This window comes from Plecotus auritus (genome assembly GCF_963455305.1).
Source record: "Plecotus auritus genome assembly, chromosome: 2".
NCBI classification, from domain to species: Eukaryota; Metazoa; Chordata; class Mammalia; order Chiroptera; family Vespertilionidae; genus Plecotus; species Plecotus auritus.
In genome coordinates this window covers 175,963,819-175,985,518 of record NC_137771.1, presented here as the reverse complement: position 1 = coordinate 175,985,518, position 21,700 = coordinate 175,963,819, and the positions used below count along the sequence as shown (strand labels likewise).

At 48.6% G+C, this 21,700-nt stretch overlaps 1 protein-coding gene and 1 long non-coding RNA gene across 4 annotated transcripts; one reads left to right on the top strand and one right to left on the bottom strand.

Annotated features, from left to right (window-relative positions):
• Positions 1-5,198: 5,198 nt before the first annotated feature.
• On the bottom strand, positions 5,199-17,722 carry LOC308243139. Of its 2 annotated transcripts, XR_013960054.1 has the most exons (4): positions 14,308-16,520; positions 13,821-13,914; positions 13,655-13,730; positions 5,294-5,720 (listed from the first exon to the last, which is right to left on the bottom strand). It is a non-coding gene; the product is annotated as an uncharacterized lncRNA (long non-coding RNA). The 2 variants fall into 2 exon arrangements; XR_013960053.1 differs by lacking the exons at positions 13,821-13,914; positions 14,308-16,520 and adding an exon at positions 17,582-17,722 and having other exon boundaries at positions 5,199-5,720.
• Positions 17,723-17,872: 150 nt separating this feature from the next.
• On the top strand, positions 17,873-21,265 carry HES1 (hes family bHLH transcription factor 1). 2 transcript variants are annotated; one of them, XM_080654759.1, is made up of 5 exons: positions 17,873-18,154; positions 18,953-19,111; positions 19,247-19,342; positions 19,583-19,670; positions 20,347-21,265. In XM_080654759.1, the coding sequence occupies exons 2-5, from the start codon at positions 19,004-19,006 to the stop codon at positions 20,895-20,897; spliced, it is 843 nt and encodes a 280-aa protein (XP_080510885.1). In that variant the 5' UTR covers positions 17,873-18,154; positions 18,953-19,003; the 3' UTR covers positions 20,898-21,265. The 2 variants fall into 2 exon arrangements, with proteins under 2 accessions (XP_080510885.1, XP_080510884.1); XM_080654758.1 differs by having other exon boundaries at positions 17,977-18,108; positions 18,977-19,111.
• The last annotated feature ends 435 nt before the right edge of the window (positions 21,266-21,700 follow it).

The following is a 21,700-nucleotide window of genomic DNA, read 5'->3' as shown; positions in this document are numbered from 1 at the left end:
AAAACCACCCTACTCTAGTATGACCTCATCTTAACCAATTACATCTGCAACCACCTTCTTTCTAAATAAGGTCACATTATGAGGTACAGGAGGTTAGGACTTCAACATATATTTTGGGGACACAATTCAACCCATAAAAGGTAACAACCCCCAACAGCTGTAATCAGCCCAGCTCATAAAAGGAAATCCCAGAGCCCACACAGTCTACCTAGCTCCACTCAGTCCTGGGAAGGCCCTTAGCTATGGATACATCTGCGATTCCTCCCCAAGATGGAAACAAGACATTCATTCATCAATTCTTTCAGCAAATATTTACTAAGCACTTTTTAAGTGTCCTACACACACTGGCTATGGGTGAGAGAAAAAAGACAAGGTCCCAGTTATTGATGAAGAATATTCGAAGAAAAACTGTTTCGTTTTGTAATTCTTTGTTCAACTGTCTCCAGCCTATACCACTTAAGTATGAGCAGTTTGACAGCCAGGTAACCTGGCCCAGGTGGCCTTTGAAACAGGTCCCACATATTCATAATTGTTTGTGGAACTGGGCTGCAAGGAGCCTTTGGGAAAAGAAAAACAAGCATTCAAGTGGCTAAAGCACAATGTACTACAGGTTAGAGGAGAGAAAAATCCAAGAGCCAGGGAGGCACAGGGAATACTCATGAGATTTTAGAGATGGAGAGAATTTTTGAGAGCCTCTAGTTGGTGGTTTTCAAACTTAAACACAAAACCCAATGGAAATTAAAAAAAAAAAAATGGTATGAGGACATGCAATGTGTGAACAGGCAAAAGCCACATGGTTCTGGAAGAAGGGTGAGAGGGTTTGCAAGTGCCCCTCCTGCTCAGAACCCCTCAGGCTCTGCCCGCACTCCCTGGGAGAAAGCTCCTCCCAGGCATGGGTTGGAAACCATGAGACTACTAACGGGGAAACTAAGGCCCGGAGAAGAGGCAATGAATGTGGTCCTCAGGGACATACACTGTGAGTCTACGGCAGAGGCAGGACTACTCCAGAGCTTTCGACACCACCTCATATTCTTGGGGAAAGTGGACAGGAAAATGGGTTTCCACCCCTGGTCTCCCTTCTCATCCAGACTCGCCTTTTCCGCAGGCTCCTTCTTGTTCCCACACTGCTTTCCTGGCAGGGGCCCATCCAGTGCTGTGATCCTCTGTCCCTGGAGGTAGGGGGAGGGACTCAGTGGCTTTCTGGTTCCTTCCAGCCCGTGGAATTAGACTTCCTTGCTCTACAACCCTGGTGAATCCTTCAAAACTCCCTGGGGCTTGCCCCACTTTATCCCTCTGTGGAGGAGAAAAATCAAGGTTCATGAGACACAAATTGGAAGTGATTTCTTCACAAGTTTGTTCTAAAACCAGCCTTTTCTGATCCAGATGTTTGACAGAGACAGAATAAGTTGGGGAGATGCATAAACTTCCACAAAATATTTCCACCGCAATTTGGGATAGCTTAGGAGTCTATACCCAAAGAACAGCCAACGCTCAGGTTTCTTAGCCCAACCAACTCAACCCTGGGAGAAACTTCCAAGGGGACCAGGTCTGTTCATGATGTGTCCCGTCCACAGTTGTGGTCAATTTGTCCTCCATCCATTGGAATTACTCTCCAAAAACTCACTGCAACCTTGGGGGATGTTGACTCCAGAGTCACTCTCCTGCCAGTCAAAGGAAGGGCAGTAGTTTGGAGAAATCTCCGGAGAGTGGTGCCTCTGGGAGGAATGATGGGCCTTGATGTGTGTACTCAAGACCTCTGAGTTCAAGTCCAGCCTCTGCCGCTTACTACCAGGTGACTCAGGATCAATCTCCTGATTACTCTTGAACCTGTCCCGCCCTGTAATTGGGGGTTTACCCACAGTCATTCAGCAAACACTGACTGAGCACCTACCGTGAGCCAGGTGCAGTGCAGAGCTGTGATGAATGCTGCCCCTCCCTACTTCACAGGCTGGTGTGGGGATCATCAGACTGTTAGGAATCTGAAAGTCAATGGTGGTGATATTTAAATGCTGTTTCTCCTCCAAGATCCCGATGGAGTTGGAGACATTTATTTCCCCAGCATGTCCTTTATTCCTCCAGACCTCTCTCTCTGATTTTATGCCAAAACAATAGGATTAGATCTCATGTTTTTCCTAACTTTCCATCACACCACCCATTTTGAGGGCTGAGTTGGCATCTGACAAACCATGATCCCTGCAAATAGGTATTCTCCAGTTTTTCTTAAAAATAGGACTTTGCCCTATTCATCCTGCATTCCCAGCAACATAGTAGGTGCTTAGTAAATATGTTGAATGAATGAATAAATGGGAAATCTTGCCTCCAAAGAGAAGAATTAATAAAATTAGAATTAAGAGGAAGAACACCTTTTCTGAGTTTATTTTACCTATTTCCATAGAGATCAGCATTCTCTTTAATACTGTTCTGGCTACTGTGACTGACTCCATGCTGTCCTGGCTACTGTGACTGACTCCATGCTGCACGTTCCCTTTCTGGCTATGGCATAAAAACCCTTCATTCTAGAGGACATTGTGTGCTGTCCAGCAGCCAGTCCCAGCTTCAATCTCCTGACATCTTCCTGTTACACCAGTTACACAAAAGGGAGTGAGCGATGCGTGTGTCCCCTGCCACCCTCATACTAACTGCCAGGGCCCAGGGGAATATTTTCATCCAGCCTTTCTCCCCCTTTCTTTTTTCTTTTAAGCTTCTTCTAGTGATAAAAGCTGAAGCAAATTGAAATTGGCAGCTCTGTGTTCTTCAAGCAATAGGAAAAGTACTAGAGATCATGTGAACCACACTTTTGAAAACTTAAAAAAAAAAAATCTAATCTTGCCTCAATAAAAAACGACATCATGTCACGGTAGTCGGCAGGGGGAACGGCTTGAAAGTTGCTGGCAGTGGCCCAGCAGAGTTCAGGGGTTCCGCTGGCTGCGCCGAATTCCCACGGGAAAGGTGGAGGGAGAGGGCCGCCTTTCAGGTGAGCCCAGGAGTGGGGTGAGGGGGTAAAGCTCCCCCTGAAACTCCCTGTAATCCCCTGCATTGCTGTAATCGCAGCTCGGGGGCTGGCTTCCTCCACCCCTTCTCCCACCGGCTTTTCTTCCTGATGTAGCTTTTGGCTGTGTTCCCCTGGCTGACTTTGAGGGAGAGACGACAGCCAACCTGGGAAATCTCAATGACAACGAATCTCCCTGTGAGGGCACAAAACCAGAGCCAAAGAAGGTGGTACCAACTACCCAGTTCCACTGAGTGTGGTGTCTTTGCAAACTCACCCCTGTGTGGTCTGAGCCAAAGACAACAATCAAAATGGCAGGTTGGCTGTGCTGAGCCAGCCCTTCTGCATGGAGCTGCCTCAGCCCAGGAAGTGCAGAGCCAGGGCTGGTTTTCACGGCATTCAGTTTACCTGTAGTTGATAGTGATTATCTACTACCAGCCACTGACTGTTCATTAGCCACTTCCGAATGGGTATATAAGGGACAGGTATGAGTGACTGCCTCTGGAACACGGCTTGGGGGATGGGGCCACCCAAGGAAGGATTACTTTTTTTTTAATGTATTTTTATTGATTTCAGAGAGGAAGGGAGAGGTAAAAAGAGATAAAAGCACTAAAGATGAGAGAGAACAACTGATTGCCCCACACTGGGGATTGAGCCCACAACCGGGGCATGTGCTCTAACCGGGAATCAAACCGTGACCTGCTGATTCATAGGTCGATGCTCAACCACTGAGCCACTGGGCTGGGTTACTTTCGTACTGCTTAAAATTTCTAACCATATGCATTTTTTTTACATTCAATCAGTAGATAAAGAGACAAAAATGCATTAGCAGTAAATGAACCCTCAGTGATGCCTGTTTCTCCCTGTACTCCTCATCTGACTTCTCAAGCTGAGATACACAGGACCCCCCCAAGGACACAGATTGGACCAACAAGAGGAATGCTGGAATTTTAATTTCACTGAAAGACTGGGCAGAGGGAGAGGCAAAAACAGTTATTTTTACATGAAAAAAAAAAGAATATATGTGAAGTATAATGCAAAATGTACTTGGATGACTAAGAGGAAACATAATGTTTTCATTCCACCGTATGCCATATACCAACAAACCAAGCACCATGCCAACCAAGCGCTCGGTGCTGGCTCTGTGTTCAAGAGTCCCTGAGCTGCAGGGGTGTCGGAACCTGTTTATCTCCAGGGGCTGCGCCTGTGAAGCAGACGCTAGTTAGTGTCAACAACCAAGAGGGAAGGTGTTCCTAGCGGGGCTGGGAGAGGCAAAGCTGAACCTTAAAGGAGGGGAAGGATATTGTTTGGCAGAGCATGGGTGGGAGACTGTGAGCAAATGGTGGTGGGTTGGCCTGGGCAGAGGTGGACCTGGGGCAGAGAGAAGTGGGGGTGCAGAGAAAATGAAGGTAGACCCAGATAAAGAAGGCTCCAATGAGGGACTGCAGAGCTTAGACTCAAGGTGGCCAGCCCATGCTTCTCAATCTTGTTCGTGAAGCCCCACTTCAAGGTGGGAGAGGGAGGATACATGCCCTGGGCATTCAGGACGTGGACCCAAGCTGCTAAAGACCTTTCTTAGCAGTGTTAGTTCTACTGTCAAAACACATGCACAATCCAATCACCTCTTTGCTACCATTCTGGTCCAACCCACTTCCATCTCTTACCTGGATGATGTCATAGCTTCCCAAGCAGGTTCTCCTTGCCTCTGCCCTTGACAACCAAGAGCAGATCTTTTAACAATATGAAGTCACATCATGTGACCTCTTTGCTCAAAATCTTGCAATGGCTCCTGCCTTCCTCAGAGCAATAGCCAGGTCATTAGAATGTCCCCAGGCCTGCATCAGCTGGCCCTGTCACTTTTGGCTTCATCACTCCCTCACTCCCATTCCCACTTTGCTCATTTTGCACCCATCACTCTGGCTTCATGGCTTCCTTAGAGTACTTAGGCTAGATGTAGTCCTGCCTCTGAGCCTTTGTACTTGCTATTTCTTTTCTGGAGAAAGCTTCACACACTGGCTCCCTCCTCTGCTTCAAGTCTTCTCTCTAAAGCCTTCCCTCACCATGCAATTTAAACCTGCATCTCTTGGCTCTATCTCTCCTCCCTTACTTGATTTCTCTCTGCAGTACTTTTCACCATTCAATATACTATCAAATCCACTTATTTATTTTGCTTGTCTCTCTCTTCATCTAAAAGTTAGGCTCCAAGAGTACGGATTGTTTTTTATTTCTGCTTTATCACAATGTAACATCATGCAACTGCTCCTTAGGAAGAGTTGCAATTTATAAATGTAGAAGGAATAAGGGAAATAACATGACTTTTAGATTGCCACAATATTCATTGCCACAGGTGAGATCCTTTGATAGATTTAGTAGGCAGAAGTGTAAGCGTAATAGCATATTTGAATTGCTTTGAAATATCACACACACATCCCCCAAAAAACTTTTAATACAAAAAGTTGTAACTTGATAATAGACAATCCTGGAGAAACGATCTTAACCTTGTGATCATGTTTAACGGCAGTGAAATACGTCGTGTACGTCTGAGCGTTCTTCCCAATAATGCAGCTCCTCAATGTCGCCACAAGAAAACAGACAGACCCCAGTGGAGGACATTCTATGAAACAACTGACTAGGACTCTTGAACGTGTCATGAAAGACAAGGAAAGATGGTGGAGCTGCCACAGAGTGAAGCAGATGAAGGAGATAAGATAACTAAGTACACTGTGGAATCCTGGAACAGAAAGAAAACAATACATTAATGGAAAAATGGTGAAATCTGAATTAAGTCTGTAGTTATAGTATTGGAACAAGATGGTTTCCTTAGTTTTAATGATCACTCCATCGTTGTATAAGATGGTAACGCCAGGGAAGCTGGTTCAATGGTATAAATGAGCCCTATGTACTATTTTTGCAACTGTTCTATAAGTCTAAAATTATCTCAAAATATAAAAATATATTTAAGCGTCATTGGGGGAAATTTGGAAGTCTTTTTCACTGGACTTTAGGCATTGGGGCAGAAAGAAGGGGAAACAAGTCTAGGAGTTATTATTAAAAGTGGAATGTGGAAGAAGGGTCCACATAGTTCAGACAACAAACCAGTTGTCATCTTTTGACTCCTCCTTCACCATCATTGTCCAGTCGAGGCCTGGCAGGTCTCTTAACCTCTTGAATCCCTTCTCTTCAGCCCACCAGACCCACTTAAGTTAAGTCAGGGCTCCAGCTTCCCCTCTGGATTATGGGTCAAAAGGCAGATCAGAAGAAAATGAATGTATGTTGTACGGAAACAGAGTGGGAAAGTTGGCTCAAACCTATCAGTAAATGAAAGGAAAAAAATCCACAAAACTCCAAAGCCCTAGTCTTGGTCATTGTACACAACCTTTCTTCTCCGAGAGAAAGCAGTAGACCCCACACAGGGTTATCTCCGGTTTTTAGTCAAAGAATTCAGCATATTTGGGTGTTTTTTCATCTCCCCCTTTCATTTATTGTTTCAGGGTAAACACTCGTGATTCATAAATGCCTTACGAGTGAATCAGTATTCTCCTGTTCAAACCAGCAGAGGCCACATCAAACAATAGCCCAACAAGGTATTATTAATCATTAAATAGGCACATAGAAGACCACTAAGGCGAGGGAGCCATTTTTCTTTTTGTCTTTTTTTTTTTCCTTTTTATCTATTTTTTATTTTTTATTTTTAAGGGAACTAACAGAGCAAACCTTGACTTTGACCTATTCGGAAAAAATTTTTCTGGGTTTGTGTTTTGTTTGTTTGTTCGTTTTTCTATTAAAGATTTAGTCAACTTCAAGGCTAAAAGGGTAAATATTTCATGTGGGAAAATGCTCCTTCCTTTGGGATCTTCCTTCCGCTATGAAACAATGGCTTGGATTTCAAATGTTAGCACTCGTTTTTCCACATTCACGTGCCCAAGAAAAATAGACATGTCAGTCATAGTAAGTAGGTGCAAGAGTCCCTGGTAGCATCGCTGTGCGGCAGCCATAATCTGGGTGCAAACTGGTAGGGGAGGAAGCTCAGAGCACACACACTCTACAGAAAAAGAAGCCAAGTCATGTCAAGCATAGCTTGAGTACAACTGTCCAATCATCAGGGGGCCTCCCTCTGACGCTGCTTTCTCCTTTAAACTCGAAGTTCAAAAATGGGGCTCCTACCTCTATGGAAGGCAGATCAATGGCATCACCTTCCACAGATGTTGAAGTGCTAAAACATTAGTGACTGGGGAAGAATATTTCTTCTCAGGAAGCATCCCTGATGAAAAGGTAACGGAAGAGACGGATGAAGAAACTAGCAGATGCCATCATGGGCCCACAGAAGTAGGATGGCCACATGTCCCAGCTGATGCCAGTTGTCCTGACATAATTGTTAAAAGCATTACCTCCTAACACTCAAGAGTGTCCCAGTTTGGACCATAAATTATATGCTCATCTACAAAAACCTGCTGGAGCAGGAAAGACCTCAGACGGTCATCTTCCCCACCAATCTTTATCTCATATAAATGCAACTGGGGTCCTGGGAGGGCTTGTTCACATTACTCTTTTGGATTGTGTCCCTCTGCAGCCCCCCATTCCTTCCTGGGCGGGGGGGCAGGTGGAGGAGTCACCCACACATCTTGCTGATGCCTCTGCCTCCACCAGAACTCTGCTTTCCATGGGCCTGAGGCTCATTTCAATGATCAGGGCCAGGCCACACCAAGCTCTACATAGGCCACAAAGCCGCAACCATAGCGCTAGGGTGGTAGAGACCCTCCTCCCTGGGAAAGGAGAAGAAGCCAGATCCCTTTTTAGGTTTCTCCTGCTCCCACAGTCTGAGATTCATAAAACACCAGCTAGAGCTTCTGCTTTGTCAAATACTCATGGACCAATTTACCACAGTGGCTGTCCATTTCTTTGAGAATATTAACATCTTGTGCCTTTTTTCAGATGAATGAGGGTACCTATGTTACTCATCCAAGATACACATATAGCAATGCTAAAAACAGCTGAAAAGGTACACTGTATTTACAATATGCCAGGCATTGTTCTAAGCACATTATATACAATGGGTCTCATAATGAACCTGGTAATATGAATGTCTCCCCACATAACCGGTAAGTAAATTGAGGTACAGAATGATCATATCACCTAGCTAGAAAGAGAACAAGCTGGGACGTGAACCAGGGTCGTCAGTCTCCAAAGTCTTTTCCTTTTAGCTACTTGCTCGAGTTTCTTTCCTGAACAGATATAGAGATATGTGTTCAACATTCCTGTAAGAAATGATCACCAGGTCAGTCAAATCTCAGCTGTAAAACACTTGAAGTTCACAGAGGAAGGTGCTATTTAAATATGAGGCCATTTCACATCGCCTTTATAGCCCCCTTTATCAATATCACTCAGCATCGTAAAACAGCAGGTGTGGTGGGGTGCTTGATAAAAACAGGTGGTTTTCTGTGTGGTGTTTACACCTATTGAACCCAGTGTGTCTGGGCATGACTACTCTCTATTTCTTGGTTATGCAGAATCATCCATGAGGGATGGCACAAAGAGACTGAGGGCACACGCAGAGGTAAGCCATGGCCCTCCTCCTGGGGACCTGCCCGCTTCAGTGACTGCCCACCAGACTCTCCTGTCCCAGGTGTCCTCCTTTTTAGTTCCCTTCTCAGTTTCCAGAAGGACCAGGGATCTCCCACTGGCCTCTTTTGCCGTTGCATCTGCTGCCCAGTGGTGGAACCTGCCTGCTTAAATCTTACTTATTAACTATACACAGATATGGCAGACTGCGATTACAGTAGAATTATTTGGGAGCTCAGTATCTCACTTCTTCCCACGAACCTTACCCTGGGAATTGCTTTGTACTTTCATATGGCCATGTGGTGGTGTATCTTTAATAACCATCAATAAAGATAGGCCTGGGGAAACACGGACAGCCACAGACTCCTCTAAATTCACCTGATTGCAACAGAGCAGGGCTGTCCAGAAGGGTATCCTGGCTGCCCAGAGGTAGTCACCAGAAGTGGTCAAAGTTAACCCAGCCCTCTGATTCAGCAACCAAAGAAAATGGGAAAATGTGCTGACCCTCTGTGGGTTCCATATGACATTGCCAATAAGACATGCTTAAGTTCGTTTATGCAATTATTCTTCAAATATTTGAAAGTTAATTCAATTTAAGTTCAGGTAATTGAAAATTGGATGGTTTAAACCCCTGACTGTACTCTCTGACTACCATCAACACAGGTTCACCAGACACAGAGAAAATAAGCTGAGACTCCTCCCATCTGTCTGGTGGCAGGTACTTCTAGACACGCCGTCTAGGTCTGTCCCAGGTGCCAGACTTTGAGCGCAGGTGATGAGGGTGCAGAGGGTTGAAGAGCCACCCCGGACAACGATGGCAACTACTCGAATGTGGTTACTGGGCCCTCTGTGACTGTGGGAGCCCAGCGAGATGAGGCCCCAGCTGGATACATGTGTGAGAGGTGCACAGCGTGGCAATCTCCTCGGGAAGCCAGTAACACGCTGGGACTTTCTCGGGGCCCTCTGTGGGTCAGGCAGGCGGCCACACACCAGCACATCACACAGAGCTCCCCTCCCCTGCTCCTCTGGCATTTCAGTCCAGGCTGGCCGTGGTAGTCCGACCCTGCAAAAGGGGAGGTTCTTTTCTCTTCCTCACATAATGTCTCACCCACGCAGCCCCTGAACCTGGGCCAGGCCATGGGATTTTATGTTATGCTGACAGCAATACAGACAGCATAGAGCAAAGCTAACTAGAGAGGAAAAGCGATGCGGATTCCAGAGTTCTACAAGGACCCTCAGTCACAGACCTGGTCTCCCTTGCCCAGGGCCTTCCAGGAAATCCCCCCAGAAGGCACTGGATGCTGAACTAAGCAGCTCCAGCCTCAGCCCAGGAGAGACTACGGCCATCACCTTTCCGTGTCTTTCCCAGAACCTGCTCAATCATCTTCTTGCTCAGTGAGATCTCTTCTCCTGACTTTCCTCCTCCCCAACCCCGCCTCCACCCCCGGCTTCTCATCAAGAGGAAGGACCTTTCCTCTTTGCTCCAAAGATGCATCCTCTGGATTACTAATATGCTACACCAAGTTGTCCCCTCTGTTCCGGTTTCTGGAAATCTTATTGTCGCTTGTGGCTGAGAAAGAAAATGCGGTTCTCTCCTGGCCTCTAAGCTCCCTGCCTGGCCTTGTCTCTCTAGAGCAGGGGTGGGAAGGTCAGGCCTCAGGGCCATATAAGGTCCAAGAATCGTTTGGTCTGGTCCTGCCAAGGCATTAGGGGTGAGTTAATTAAATGTTTGACTGCATATAGCAGACGAATTTTTAAGTTGATAATTTTATATGGCCCACAAATGATGTTATAAATATCCAAATGGCCCTTGGCAGAGGAAAGGTTCCCCACCCCTGCTCTAGAGGTACTATTTTCCAGAAAGCTCATCTGTCCTATACCCTGTGCCCCCAGTAGCCCAGGGCCCCGTCGAATGTCTCCTGCACTGACCACTTGAATCCTGTCTCTCCCCCACATCCTCCCACCAAAGTCTTTCTGGATCATAAGGCTATATGTAATGACAACATGTCGCAATGGACTAAAAAGTGCCTTGTCAACTGTCAAGTACAACAAAGCAGGGAAACAGGTACCTCCAACTCTGTGGAAGAGACCAGAAGGCCCCAACCATGCCAGCACCCACCAGTCTTACGCTGCATTTGTGGCGGCTGACCGAACATCTTCTCTCATTCCCTAAGCCTGATATCCAAAAGGAAAATACAGGGTGGGCAAAAATAGGTTAAATTCCAGCCGTCATTACCTAAAAGGTGAATCGTAAGTAAGGATACAAAATAATAATAATAATACAAATAAATACAATCATTAGTAAATAATACGAGGATGAACTGCTTCATATACTCACAACTATAAACTTACTTTTGCCCACCTCTGTATACGTTTCACATGCAAATACCATTCATAGACCACTGGGAAAAACTCGTGTATTTCTCCCCTTTCCCTCTGCTAAATGTGAGTCAGCCAGCAGCTCAATGTGACCGTGCCCCAAGGCCTTCACTATATCACCAGCATCGCACCTTCTCTGGGCCTAACACAAGCCTAGTATTGACAGAACACAGATTCAGGGCTGGAAATATTCTCTCCCCAACCTTCCTTTTAGAGCACAAATAAAGGAAACAGGTTGGCCATTACAAGAAAGAAGGGATGACATGAGGCAGGAGGATTGTCCTGTGTGGGCCCTCTAAGTGGCTTCCTATCTCCTGGGACTCAGAAGTCAAGATCCCTTTTTTTCCAGCGGTTATGGAGTGATGAGCATATCCAAGAGAGAGTTACAACGCAGCAAGCCTGAAATTTAACCGTGCTCTGTGCTAGGCATATTCTGTCATACTACCAAAATCACTCACCAGCACATAGCTCAACCGGAAAACCCGTCTTTCATGGTAATGTTACTCACTTGCTGTAGATGGCATTTCAAAATGTTCTCATATAGAGATACAGTGGGGCGGTTTTCTGGACTGGTGGGCAGGAAACCTGAGCCTATTTTGGCTTTGCTATACCCTCTCTGGGGAGGCTGCCTGACCTTGGGCAAGTCACTTCCTCCGAGGCTCAGTTTTCCAATGCCTTCAATGAGGGGGCCAATTCAGCCACTTTTTAAGTCCCTTCCCCTGCCTCCTCTCTCCCCTTTGCTCTGAGAGATAATGCAAAGATAATAATGACAGTGATTTTAATTAAAATGTTATACACATTTGCCCCATATTACTTTTAGGCCCTAAATTTTACCTAAGTAGTTTTCCTGGCTAGCTGAGTTTTGCTTTTGTTTGTGATTTTTTGAGAAACTTGGTCTGATATCCCCATTTGAACAACTATCAGCAATCCAAACAAACGCATGTCCTGGGTTGAAAGGGGCTAGGCTTTGCCTCCCTTCCTGGGCCTTCCAGAGCCCCCACAGTCACCAGCTAGGGTATAGTTCTGAGCCTTTTACACACAAGGGTACAAGTCAGATCCCTCGGGAATGACCTCCTATATCCTGGGCTTGCAGGCTTGCCTCACTGCAATGCTGCTCAGAGGGTAAAAGGTTAGCCAAGAGCACATTCAGAGCCTTCCCACCATGCTGCTGTGGCCAGGCCAAATGTGGGAGTTAAGGGCGCCCTGCCCCCACCCCATTGGGAAAGGCTTTCTTGGCAACCATCCTCCTTCAGAGCCCATTAGAAAGCACACATTCCCGTGGTCTCCCTGGCTCTAGTCGAGTTTTCCAAGAGGAGGTGGGGGTGGCGGAAAGCACTACAGGCTGCTGTTAGCCAATGTTGAAAGCTTCTGTCTTCCACCTCCACCCGCAGTTAGCAGTCCAAGGTCCCAGCTTGGCCAGGAACCAACTAAGCAGTTTTGTTCAGAAGTAGCGACTTATTTTTATCAAAGGTGGAATGCAGAGCTGCAGTTGTTTGTAATATCCCCGCATGGCAACCAGGATTCTTGCTCCAAGCTCTAGAGCAGTGGTTAGCAAACTGCGGCTCACGAGCCACATGCAGCTCACAAGCCGCAGTTTGCCGCTCTGTTGACTAATGAGTTTGCTGACCACTGACCTAGACTCTTGATTCCAATAATTGTTCCTTGTGATTAAACCCCTATCCCAGTGGTCGGCAAACTCATTAGTCAACAGAGCGGCAAACCGTGGCTCGCGAGCCACAGTTTGCCGACCACTGCTCTAGGGAATCCTCTTCTCTGCCTGGACACTTGGCTTTCTAGCCTATCCCTTTGCCATCCAAAAATGGGGTGCAGAGCAAATCCAGTGCCTCCGAATTAAGACAGAGAAAAAGTTCTGGAAATTCAAAGTGTCTTTATTAATGTGTCTATTTTCAATCCAGGCTTTGGCGGTGATAGCCCCTCTGTAACCCCACCCTAAACTGACCCAGGACCACAGTACTGTGGTGTGACCGAAAGAGCTCCCAGCTGGCAGCTAGCCCCCACTCTGGCGTATGGTACTGGGGACCCTTGAGCCAGTCCCTTGCCCTCTCTGAAGCTGAGTATCCACTTGTAAGTGGAGACTGTCTGGCTCAGTTCCCTCAGTCTTTGGGGGTCACAAAATGCTTAGAAATTCTGCTGAAAGCTATGGACCCTCTCCTCAGGAAAAAATAAATAACACATCCATTCATTCTTTCAAAAAGTATTCATGGAGAACAATTTTGAATTCCATTTCACGAGCTTTATAGGCTCTCTGGGAGTTCATCCATGAACCGTAAGGTACGAAGTCCCAGTTATGAATTCTGCTGTGACACGCATAGATGGACTCTTGTCTAGAAGAACCATAATAATGATTCTGGTAAAGGATCATAAAACTAGCAGCCAGGCAGGTGCCAGAACACAAAGGCAGCCAGGCAGACATTATGAAGGTGATCTCAGGCTTCCCGCCCCTTCCTGTTGTGGTGCCCCCACCCCGCACGCGCACAGGCAAACAGGCAAGCACTGCAGGCCTGGAATGTGCTGTTCCTGGGCACTGGGACTGCAGGGAGCCGGCTGCAGCCCTGGAGAGACCACAAACATCTCTTCTATCCTGGACTTTATTTTTCTCACGGTCTCTGAAAGGGCTGCGATCAGGTGATATGTGTGGGACTGCTCCTGGTACAGGTGCGGAGCAGGTACCAAGGGGAGGAGAAAATCCGCCCAGTGTGTACTTACTCAAGGCTCTTTCAATAGCTCTCCCAGATAGCTCTTGGCAGGGCAGCGACCACGTCTCTGGCAGGCTGCAGGGAATCTGAGTGTGAGAAAGTCAGTCAAGCGGAGGAAAAAGGGCGGGGGGGGGGGGAAGTGGAGGGGGAGAGCTTCAAGTCCTCAGGCAAAATACCTTTTTTCTTCTTCTCTTGCGCTCTCTCTCCTTTCTGTAGCTTTAAACCAAACCCACAAATCATTCGGATACTCCAGGACAAAGGGGAGTCTCACTACATGTAGATGCATTATTTGTTTTAAGGTTTAAAACAAACAGGTGAAGCAATAAGACAGAGAATAACCCTTCTTGGGAGCAGAAAAGGGGAAAGAGGAAACACAGCAGCCTCTGGTCCTACCAACTGGGCATGATACAGTAGCAAAGACACCTTGTGAGTTGCTGGTCTCACAGTGGGATCAAAGACATGACCGCTGATGAACACGGTCCAATATTCTCTCTGCTTTGGGAGAGAAAGAAGGATGACTGAAAAATAAAGGTTGTTGCAATCTAAGAGGAGCCTTCCAAATCTAAAGTATTTTCTCAAGTTTAGGAGCTTAATTCTCCATTTGAGAAAGGGGTGGAGAGTGTGTCAACGTGGTGCTATTTTCACTGCCCAGGAAAAGGATACGGAAAAATAGTCTGTGAGCACATTTGCAAAGAAGCTTTCTTCTTAAACAGTTAGGGTGGAGGGCCAGCAACTTCCTGGGTTGGTTTTTATCTTTGTTTGTTTGGCCCAAACACAAATTCATGGCACATTTTTGGTTACTTAACTGACCCCTCTGCCTATCTAAAAGTGTGTGTGTGTGTGTGTGTGTGTGTGAGAGAGAGAGAGAGAGAGAGAGAGAGAGAGAGAGAGAGAGAGTGTGTTAGTTGCTCATTCTCCCAATCTATGCACTCCTAAAGTAGCCAGAAACAAGTTGCTGATTAACTGACTGAAGAGGCTGCTGTACACACTGCAGTAAGACCCTAACTTGACTATATTCAACACTCATTCAACATTCTCCATGCACCTTCAGGGTGCCCAATCCTGAGGAGATGGAAGTTAGACCAAAAAATAAAAGACTTTTAGGCTAAAAAGGACAGGAATGGTATACCCAGCTAATTAATTGGGGCCCAAGAGCAGACAGCAGTCAATGTCATAGCAGAGCTTCCTGGAGGAATTACTGACTCTCATAGATTTGGGGGAAACCTAGAAAGGGTTAACATGCTTCCCTGGAAGAGTTTAGTTCCTTGGAAGAATCTGGGTCAGAGTATTTAGGCAGTTTTTAAAAATTCAGAAGCTGAGCAGAAGCATTTTAAGAAGCCTACAACGTCTGCATGGCAGAAAGGAGGGTAACTTCATAGGCTCATCACCTTTCACCAAGAGGATTTCAAACACACAGGAAAACTCCACCATTTTCAAAAGCAACAGACTATTTTCTGTCATCATCACTTTTCCATCTCTTTAAAATAACAAAGCAAAGTACTACCCCATTGGCCCAGGTTGCAGGTCAACAAAGGAGACATTGTTCATCATTTCTTCAGAACATGATAGGGCACAGCCTGCTCTGCAGTGTTAAAACACACACACACACACACACACACACACACACACACACACACACACAGAGAGAGTAGCCTGCGGGGCAAGAGTGAGTAAATCAAGCCTGCAATGAGCTAAGATTTGGCTGCAGACTTGAGGGCTGTCCTGAAAGGTGGAAATGAGGCTTGGAAGGTAAATACGGTCAAAATCACAAGGATTCCTTAGTTAGACTCCAGGTCACAATGGGGTGCATTAAAGGGAAGGCAGGTTTCCACTAAACGTGGATCATTGGACAGTGTGCAGTCATTGCCCAGGTGAGCTGGTTCTGGGCAAGTGCTTCCGGGAGAGTATCAGCCTACACCTGTCACTTAGGAACCTCCTTTACTGGCTTGAACCTTCCAACTGGGCTCTCTGCCTTCAAATCCTACAACCCACTCTCCACACTTTTGCCAGAGCCATCTTTGTATAGGAGAATCAATGTCTCTTCAATGCTCAAGAGCATTTTATAGCCTTCCATTGTCTAGAGATAAGTCCAGAGTCCTTTATCCAAGGGTCTTGTGACATAACTTCAAGCCTCCTCCTTTAGTCCCTTCTTATACTCCTCCCAGTCACACACCCTGGGGTCCAAATCATTTCCCTGAATGAGGACCCCAAGTTCCAGTCTATGACTTAAATGCCATGGGTACTTCCATCCTCCCCGGCCCCATGATTCACCACATTTCCAATGCCCCTAATCCTATTTTTTAAGATACAAAGCATAGGCCACTTCCTCCAGGAAATTTTCCAGGATACCCCAACTTATAAGTAATTTAATCATCCTAAACCTCCTCAGCATTTTAATTCTGTCTAGACATATAACTGTCTCTACTGAACCTAGGACATACCAGAGAACTACACTGGGAAATAGACATTAGTTGCACTTATGAATATAGTATCTCTAGTCTGTGGGCTTCCTGAGGGTAACACCTATCTTACTCATTCCTGTATCCCCAAACAGACCAATACTGTTGCCCATACATGTATGCATTAGTGTTTCTTTTAGGTTCTCCTGATCTCTCCGGCCATCATCTAAGCCCAAAGAGAAAGGAATGGTAGAGGAATGCCTGGTCATTAATCAAAAAATCAGGGTCTGTCTGCCTCCAGAGTTGACTGGAAACTCCTTGTAGGCTGCCACTGTCTCTCTCAACGTGGTAATCCGGGGGATTAACACAGTCTGGCATACAGTGGCGTTCCATAATGAAAGAAAGAGGGGGGCTTGCACAAGGTCACCCAGAGTCAGGAATCGCCTAATCTCAACCGGGACGAGATCTGGTAAAATCATTTACAACATTATCTCAGTGGGGAGCCCGGAGGAAGGAAGGAATGAAGTGTCTGAGAAATGTGTGCCAGGCCTTCAGCGGCCTCCAAGCCTGGGGAAGGGCGGGGGAGAAAGAGGGGGGCGACATCAAACAAGACGCCTAGGCTGCCCCAAGCCGCCGGAACAGCACGCCGAGCTCCCGGGCGGCGGGAAGGGCGGAGGGGGTGGGGCGAGGGGTGGACGACCCGGGCAGGCGAGCCGGAGAGAGGGAGGGAGTGCGGGCGGCGGCCGGCAGGCCGGGGTAGTGCGCGTCGCCCGCCCCGCGCGGCAAATCCCCCAGGGAGGCCGCCGCCAGAGCCCTGGCGCTCCCGGCCCGGCGCCCGCCACGTGGCACCCGGCGGCGGCGGCGGCGGCTCCTCGCGGCGCGCGGCCCGGCCAGCCGGCAGCACGCAGCCGCCCGCGCCGCCCGCCTCCTCCCGGCCGCCCGCCGGCGGCCTCCCGGGCGCAGTAAGGGGGAGCTGCCCGGCCGCCCTGGACCCCGGGAAGAGGCGGGTGGCGCGAAGCCGCTTTAACCGCAGTCGCCGAGCGGAGGCAGGAGGCTGACCCGGCCGCTTCCTAAGTGCGGTCAGGCATCTCGTGACCGCGGCGGGCGCCCGGGGCCCCGCGGGGGGGAGGGAAGGAGGGCTGGCCGGGGCAAGGAGCAAACAAGAAGGCCCCCACCTCTCCCCCGGGCTGTTGCTAGTGAGGCTCTCGCCCGAGTTAAAACCCCAAGCCTGAAATCAGGGGTGGAGTGGGAAGTTGGAATCTTTCCCCACTCTCCACCCTGGGGCTTGCGCTCCCCGCCCCGAAGGGCTGACCTTGGCCGGGGGAACGCGGGGGAGGGGGGCAGTAAGCGCAGGGGCTCGGCTCCCAGCCCGCCCGCCGCCCCCTCGGATTCCCAGCCCAAGGAGGGGGCCCCGGACACACACACACACACACACACACACACACACACACACCCCACACGCAGCGCGCGCCAATGAGCCCTGGCCAGGGGCAGGGGGCGGAGTTTTCCCAGGCTCGAGCACAGCAGCTGCTATTTACCTTCTTGGCTTCTCCTGGGGACCAGGAACCAGCCCCCGCGCTCCGCCGCCCGCCGCCGCCCCCCGCCTCTCTGCCCCCGGGGCGCGCGCACACACACTCACACACGCACGCACACACACATCCTCCCGGCCCCGGCCGCAGCCGCGGCGGCAATAAAACATCCTGGCACGTGCTCCGGCTCCAGGCGCGCCCTCGCCGGCCGGCTGATGTCAAACTGCAGCTCGGCTGGTGTAGCTCTTAAAGGGCCCGCGTGCGCCTGGTGCTGAGGCTGCGCCGCCGCCCGCCCGGCGAGGAGGAGGGGAGAGGCTCTTGCACAGCCCGCCACCTCTAAGTGCCACAGAACCGAGAGCCTGCGGGAGGAAAGGAAAAGAGTGGAGATGGCGCGTCCCTGAGGCATTGCCATCAAAGTCCTCCTTGTTCATCTTTCATTTGAAATTCTATTTCCTTTCTGCCCAGTTGGAAATTATTCTGATTATTTCCAGGGGAAGAGCGGGATCCAAGCCCCAACTCTTGAAGAGGAATGAAGGGTGAGGATCAAAAAACACCTTGCTCTGAACAACCTGCAAATGTAAGGTGGGAGGCATTTTTTCCCTTCTCTGCATGACAAAAGGACATTTTTTTTTTTGTTCTTTTTCTGCATGATCGACTTTCACCCCTGCCCCCAATGTATAGTCTGAGCGGGAAATTACTTAGATGTTTCGGTAACTCACACCCTTGCACACGTTGCCTCTTTTCTTTTAACCACTGCAAGTATAATCTTTTACCCTGTCCTTCTAAACCTTTTAAAAATATTTTTCAAATTAACTTAGCGTCAAAGCAGCTCTATTACCCATTTGAAAGGAAATGAAGAGCAAAGGCCGTAGCCCCCAGAGAAATAAACTAGACTAGAGCAAAACCAATGCGGAAAAAATCCTGCCTAAAGCAAAGCTCAGCAGGGATAGTATCAAAGGGTTAAAATCCTTTTGATTGACGTTGTAGCCTCCGGTGCCCCGGGCTCAGGCGCGCGCCATTGGCCGCCAGGCCTTGTGCCTGGCGGCCAATGGGGGGGCGCGGTCCACGAGCGGTGCCGCGTGTCTCCTCCTCCCATTGGCTGAAAGTTACTGTGGGAAAGAAAGTTTGGGAAGTTTCACACGAGCCGTTCGCGTGCAGTCCCAGATATATATAGAGGCCGCCAGGGCCTGGGGATCACACAGGATCCGGAGCCGGTGCTGATAACAGCGGAATCCCCTATCTACCTCTCTCCTTGGTCCTGGAATAGCGCTACCGATCACCAAGTAGCCATAAGATATAATAAACCCTCAGCACTTGCTCAGTAATTTTGTGAAAGTCTCGAATAAAAGGGACATAAAACAATTTTTTTTGTGTGTGAAGGACTCCAAAAATAAAATTCTCTAGGGATTAAAAAAACATCAACAACAGAAAATGCCAGCTGATATAATGGAGAAAAATTCCTCGTCCCCGGTGGCTGCTACTCCAGCCAGTGTCAACACGACACCGGATAAACCAAAGACAGCATCTGAACACAGAAAGGTAAGGGCAGTACCTGTATCTCTCTGCAGCCCCAAGAAATTAAGCTGGGGTGGGGGTGGGGTCTTTTATCCCTTAAAACTCCCTTGGCGAAATGGCAGATCCCATGGGAACTCGGGACTTTTTATTTCTTTACAGTCATCAAAGCCTATTATGGAGAAAAGACGAAGAGCAAGAATAAATGAAAGTCTGAGCCAACTGAAAACACTGATTTTGGATGCTCTTAAGAAAGATGTAAGTGGATAATGCTGCTTTTTTAGTTTTAATAAATGAAATACTATTTCTCAGGTACTACGTAAGAATGAAATCCTCTCACCGGCGGATCTTCCCCGCCAGCATTGCGTTCTTTGAGGCGGGAGGGCTGGTCCCCTTCAGTGGGGGTCTGGGGAGGTCGGCGCCGTGGGAGGGACACCCAGCACTCCGAGGCTGCTGGCGGGGGTCTCACTTGCTTTCCTTGCCTCCTCTTCTGTGCAGAGTTCGCGGCATTCCAAACTGGAGAAAGCAGACATTCTGGAAATGACAGTGAAGCACCTCCGGAACCTGCAGCGGGCACAGATGACGGGTGAGGGCGGCTTGCCGCATCCCCCTCTGCGGGCGTCCCTCTCACCGGGCGGTGATTTCTTCCAGACTTCCGCCCGTGGTTGTGAGAGGCATTCAGCTACATTTTACTGCCTTGGCTCACTCTTGCGTTCCCACGGTCTGGGGCTTATTTATAGCCACAACTCCAAGTTGTTACTGTTCTGGAAAGGGAGGGAGAGTGGTTGCAGCGGCGAGGGCGGCGGGCGGTTTGGCAGTGGGGAAAGCGGGTGGGGGCCAAAGGGCTTAGAACTGTGGCGTTTTGAGCTGCGTAGAGCCTGGAGGTCTTCTGGTTTAGCAGTCCCTCCTCCCCCATTATAGAAGGGGAAATGAGGTTCGGACGGCCGGGAAGGGCATTACCCAAGGTCACATCGCACGCGCTGAGTGTGTGTGGGGGGGGGGAGGGGGGAGAGAGGGGTAGATATAGGGCCGAGATCGGTTTAAATCCAGTGATTAAGAATGGAGAAAAGGAGCGTCTTGGCTTAAGTCGCCAAGCTAGTGTGGAGAAGTGGATGGTTTTACTAAACCCACCCACCCTAACTGGAGGCAGTTCTGCGGGCCCAGTGGTTAGGAAGGCGCGCCGCGGGGACCTCCCAGGGCGGAGGCGGTGGCCTCGGGGCCAGGGCCTTTTGGTGACCTGTCTGTCTCCTTCTGGTCTGCAGCCGCGCTAAGCACAGACCCGAGCGTGCTGGGGAAGTACCGCGCGGGTTTCAGCGAGTGCATGAACGAGGTGACCCGCTTCCTGTCCACGTGCGAGGGCGTTAACACCGAGGTGCGCACCCGGCTGCTCGGCCACCTGGCCAACTGCATGACCCAGATCAACGCCATGACCTACCCCGGGCAGCCGCACCCAGTCTTGCAGGCGCCGCCCCCACCCCCGCCTGGACCCGGCGGTCCGCAGCACGCGCCATTCGCGCCGCCGCCGCCACTCGTGCCCATCCCCGGGGGCGCGGCGCCCCCTCCCGGCGGCGCGCCCTGCAAGCTGGGCAGCGCCGCTGGAGAGGCAGCTAAGGTGTTCGGCGGCTTCCAGGTGGTGCCTGCTCCAGATGGCCAGTTCGCCTTCCTCATCCCCAATGGGGCCTTCGCTCACAGTGGCCCCGTCATCCCAGTTTACACCAGCAACAGCGGGACCTCCGTGGGACCCAATGCAGTGTCGCCTTCCAGCGGACCTTCGCTCACGGCCGATTCCATGTGGAGGCCCTGGCGGAACTGAGCCAGGCCACCTCTCCCCCTAAACTCAACCTCTCTCTCTTCTCTGGGACACTAAACAGGAACTTGGATGCTGGGAAAGAAGAGAACTTTTGTGATTAAGTGATTACTTTGTTTTTTTTTTAATTTCTAAAAAGTTACTTTTTTGTAGAGAGCTGTATTAAGTGACTGACCATGCACTATATTTGTATATATTTTATATGTTCATATTGGATTGCGCCTTTGTATTATAAAAGTTCAGATGACATTTCGTTTTTTACACGAGATTTCTTTTTTATGTGATGCCAAAGATGTTTGAAATGCTCTTAAAATATCTTCCTTTTGGGAAGTTTATTTGAGAAAATATAATAAAAGAAAAAAGTGAAGGCTTTTATGTCTTAGAACTGATTATTTCAGAATATGTAAAAAAAACAAAGGCACTTGGCAGAATTTGAATTACATGTAATCTGAGAATTCAGGAACTGGTTCTTTTGTTATTCAAAGAACATTTTTAAAAATCCATCAAACCTTTCACCATGAACTATATTCCATTTAATTTTCAAGAACCCATGGGATATGGCTTCTCTGGTCAATTTGTGACAAATTTCTTAAAGGATTTCAAACATTTAGTTATAGTTGGGTAGGTCATTCAGTGTACCTGCTCCTTCTGAGAAAGGTTGAACAGAACTGAATTCATGAAGTTAATGGATCTAGTATCATTGCCCACGTCACTTTAAGGGAGTCTCCTGCAGCCCTACCCCCCTGGGGTAGCCTACCAACATTCAAAGTAAAAACACTCTTAACCAGTGCAGCCTCCAACCTTCAAGT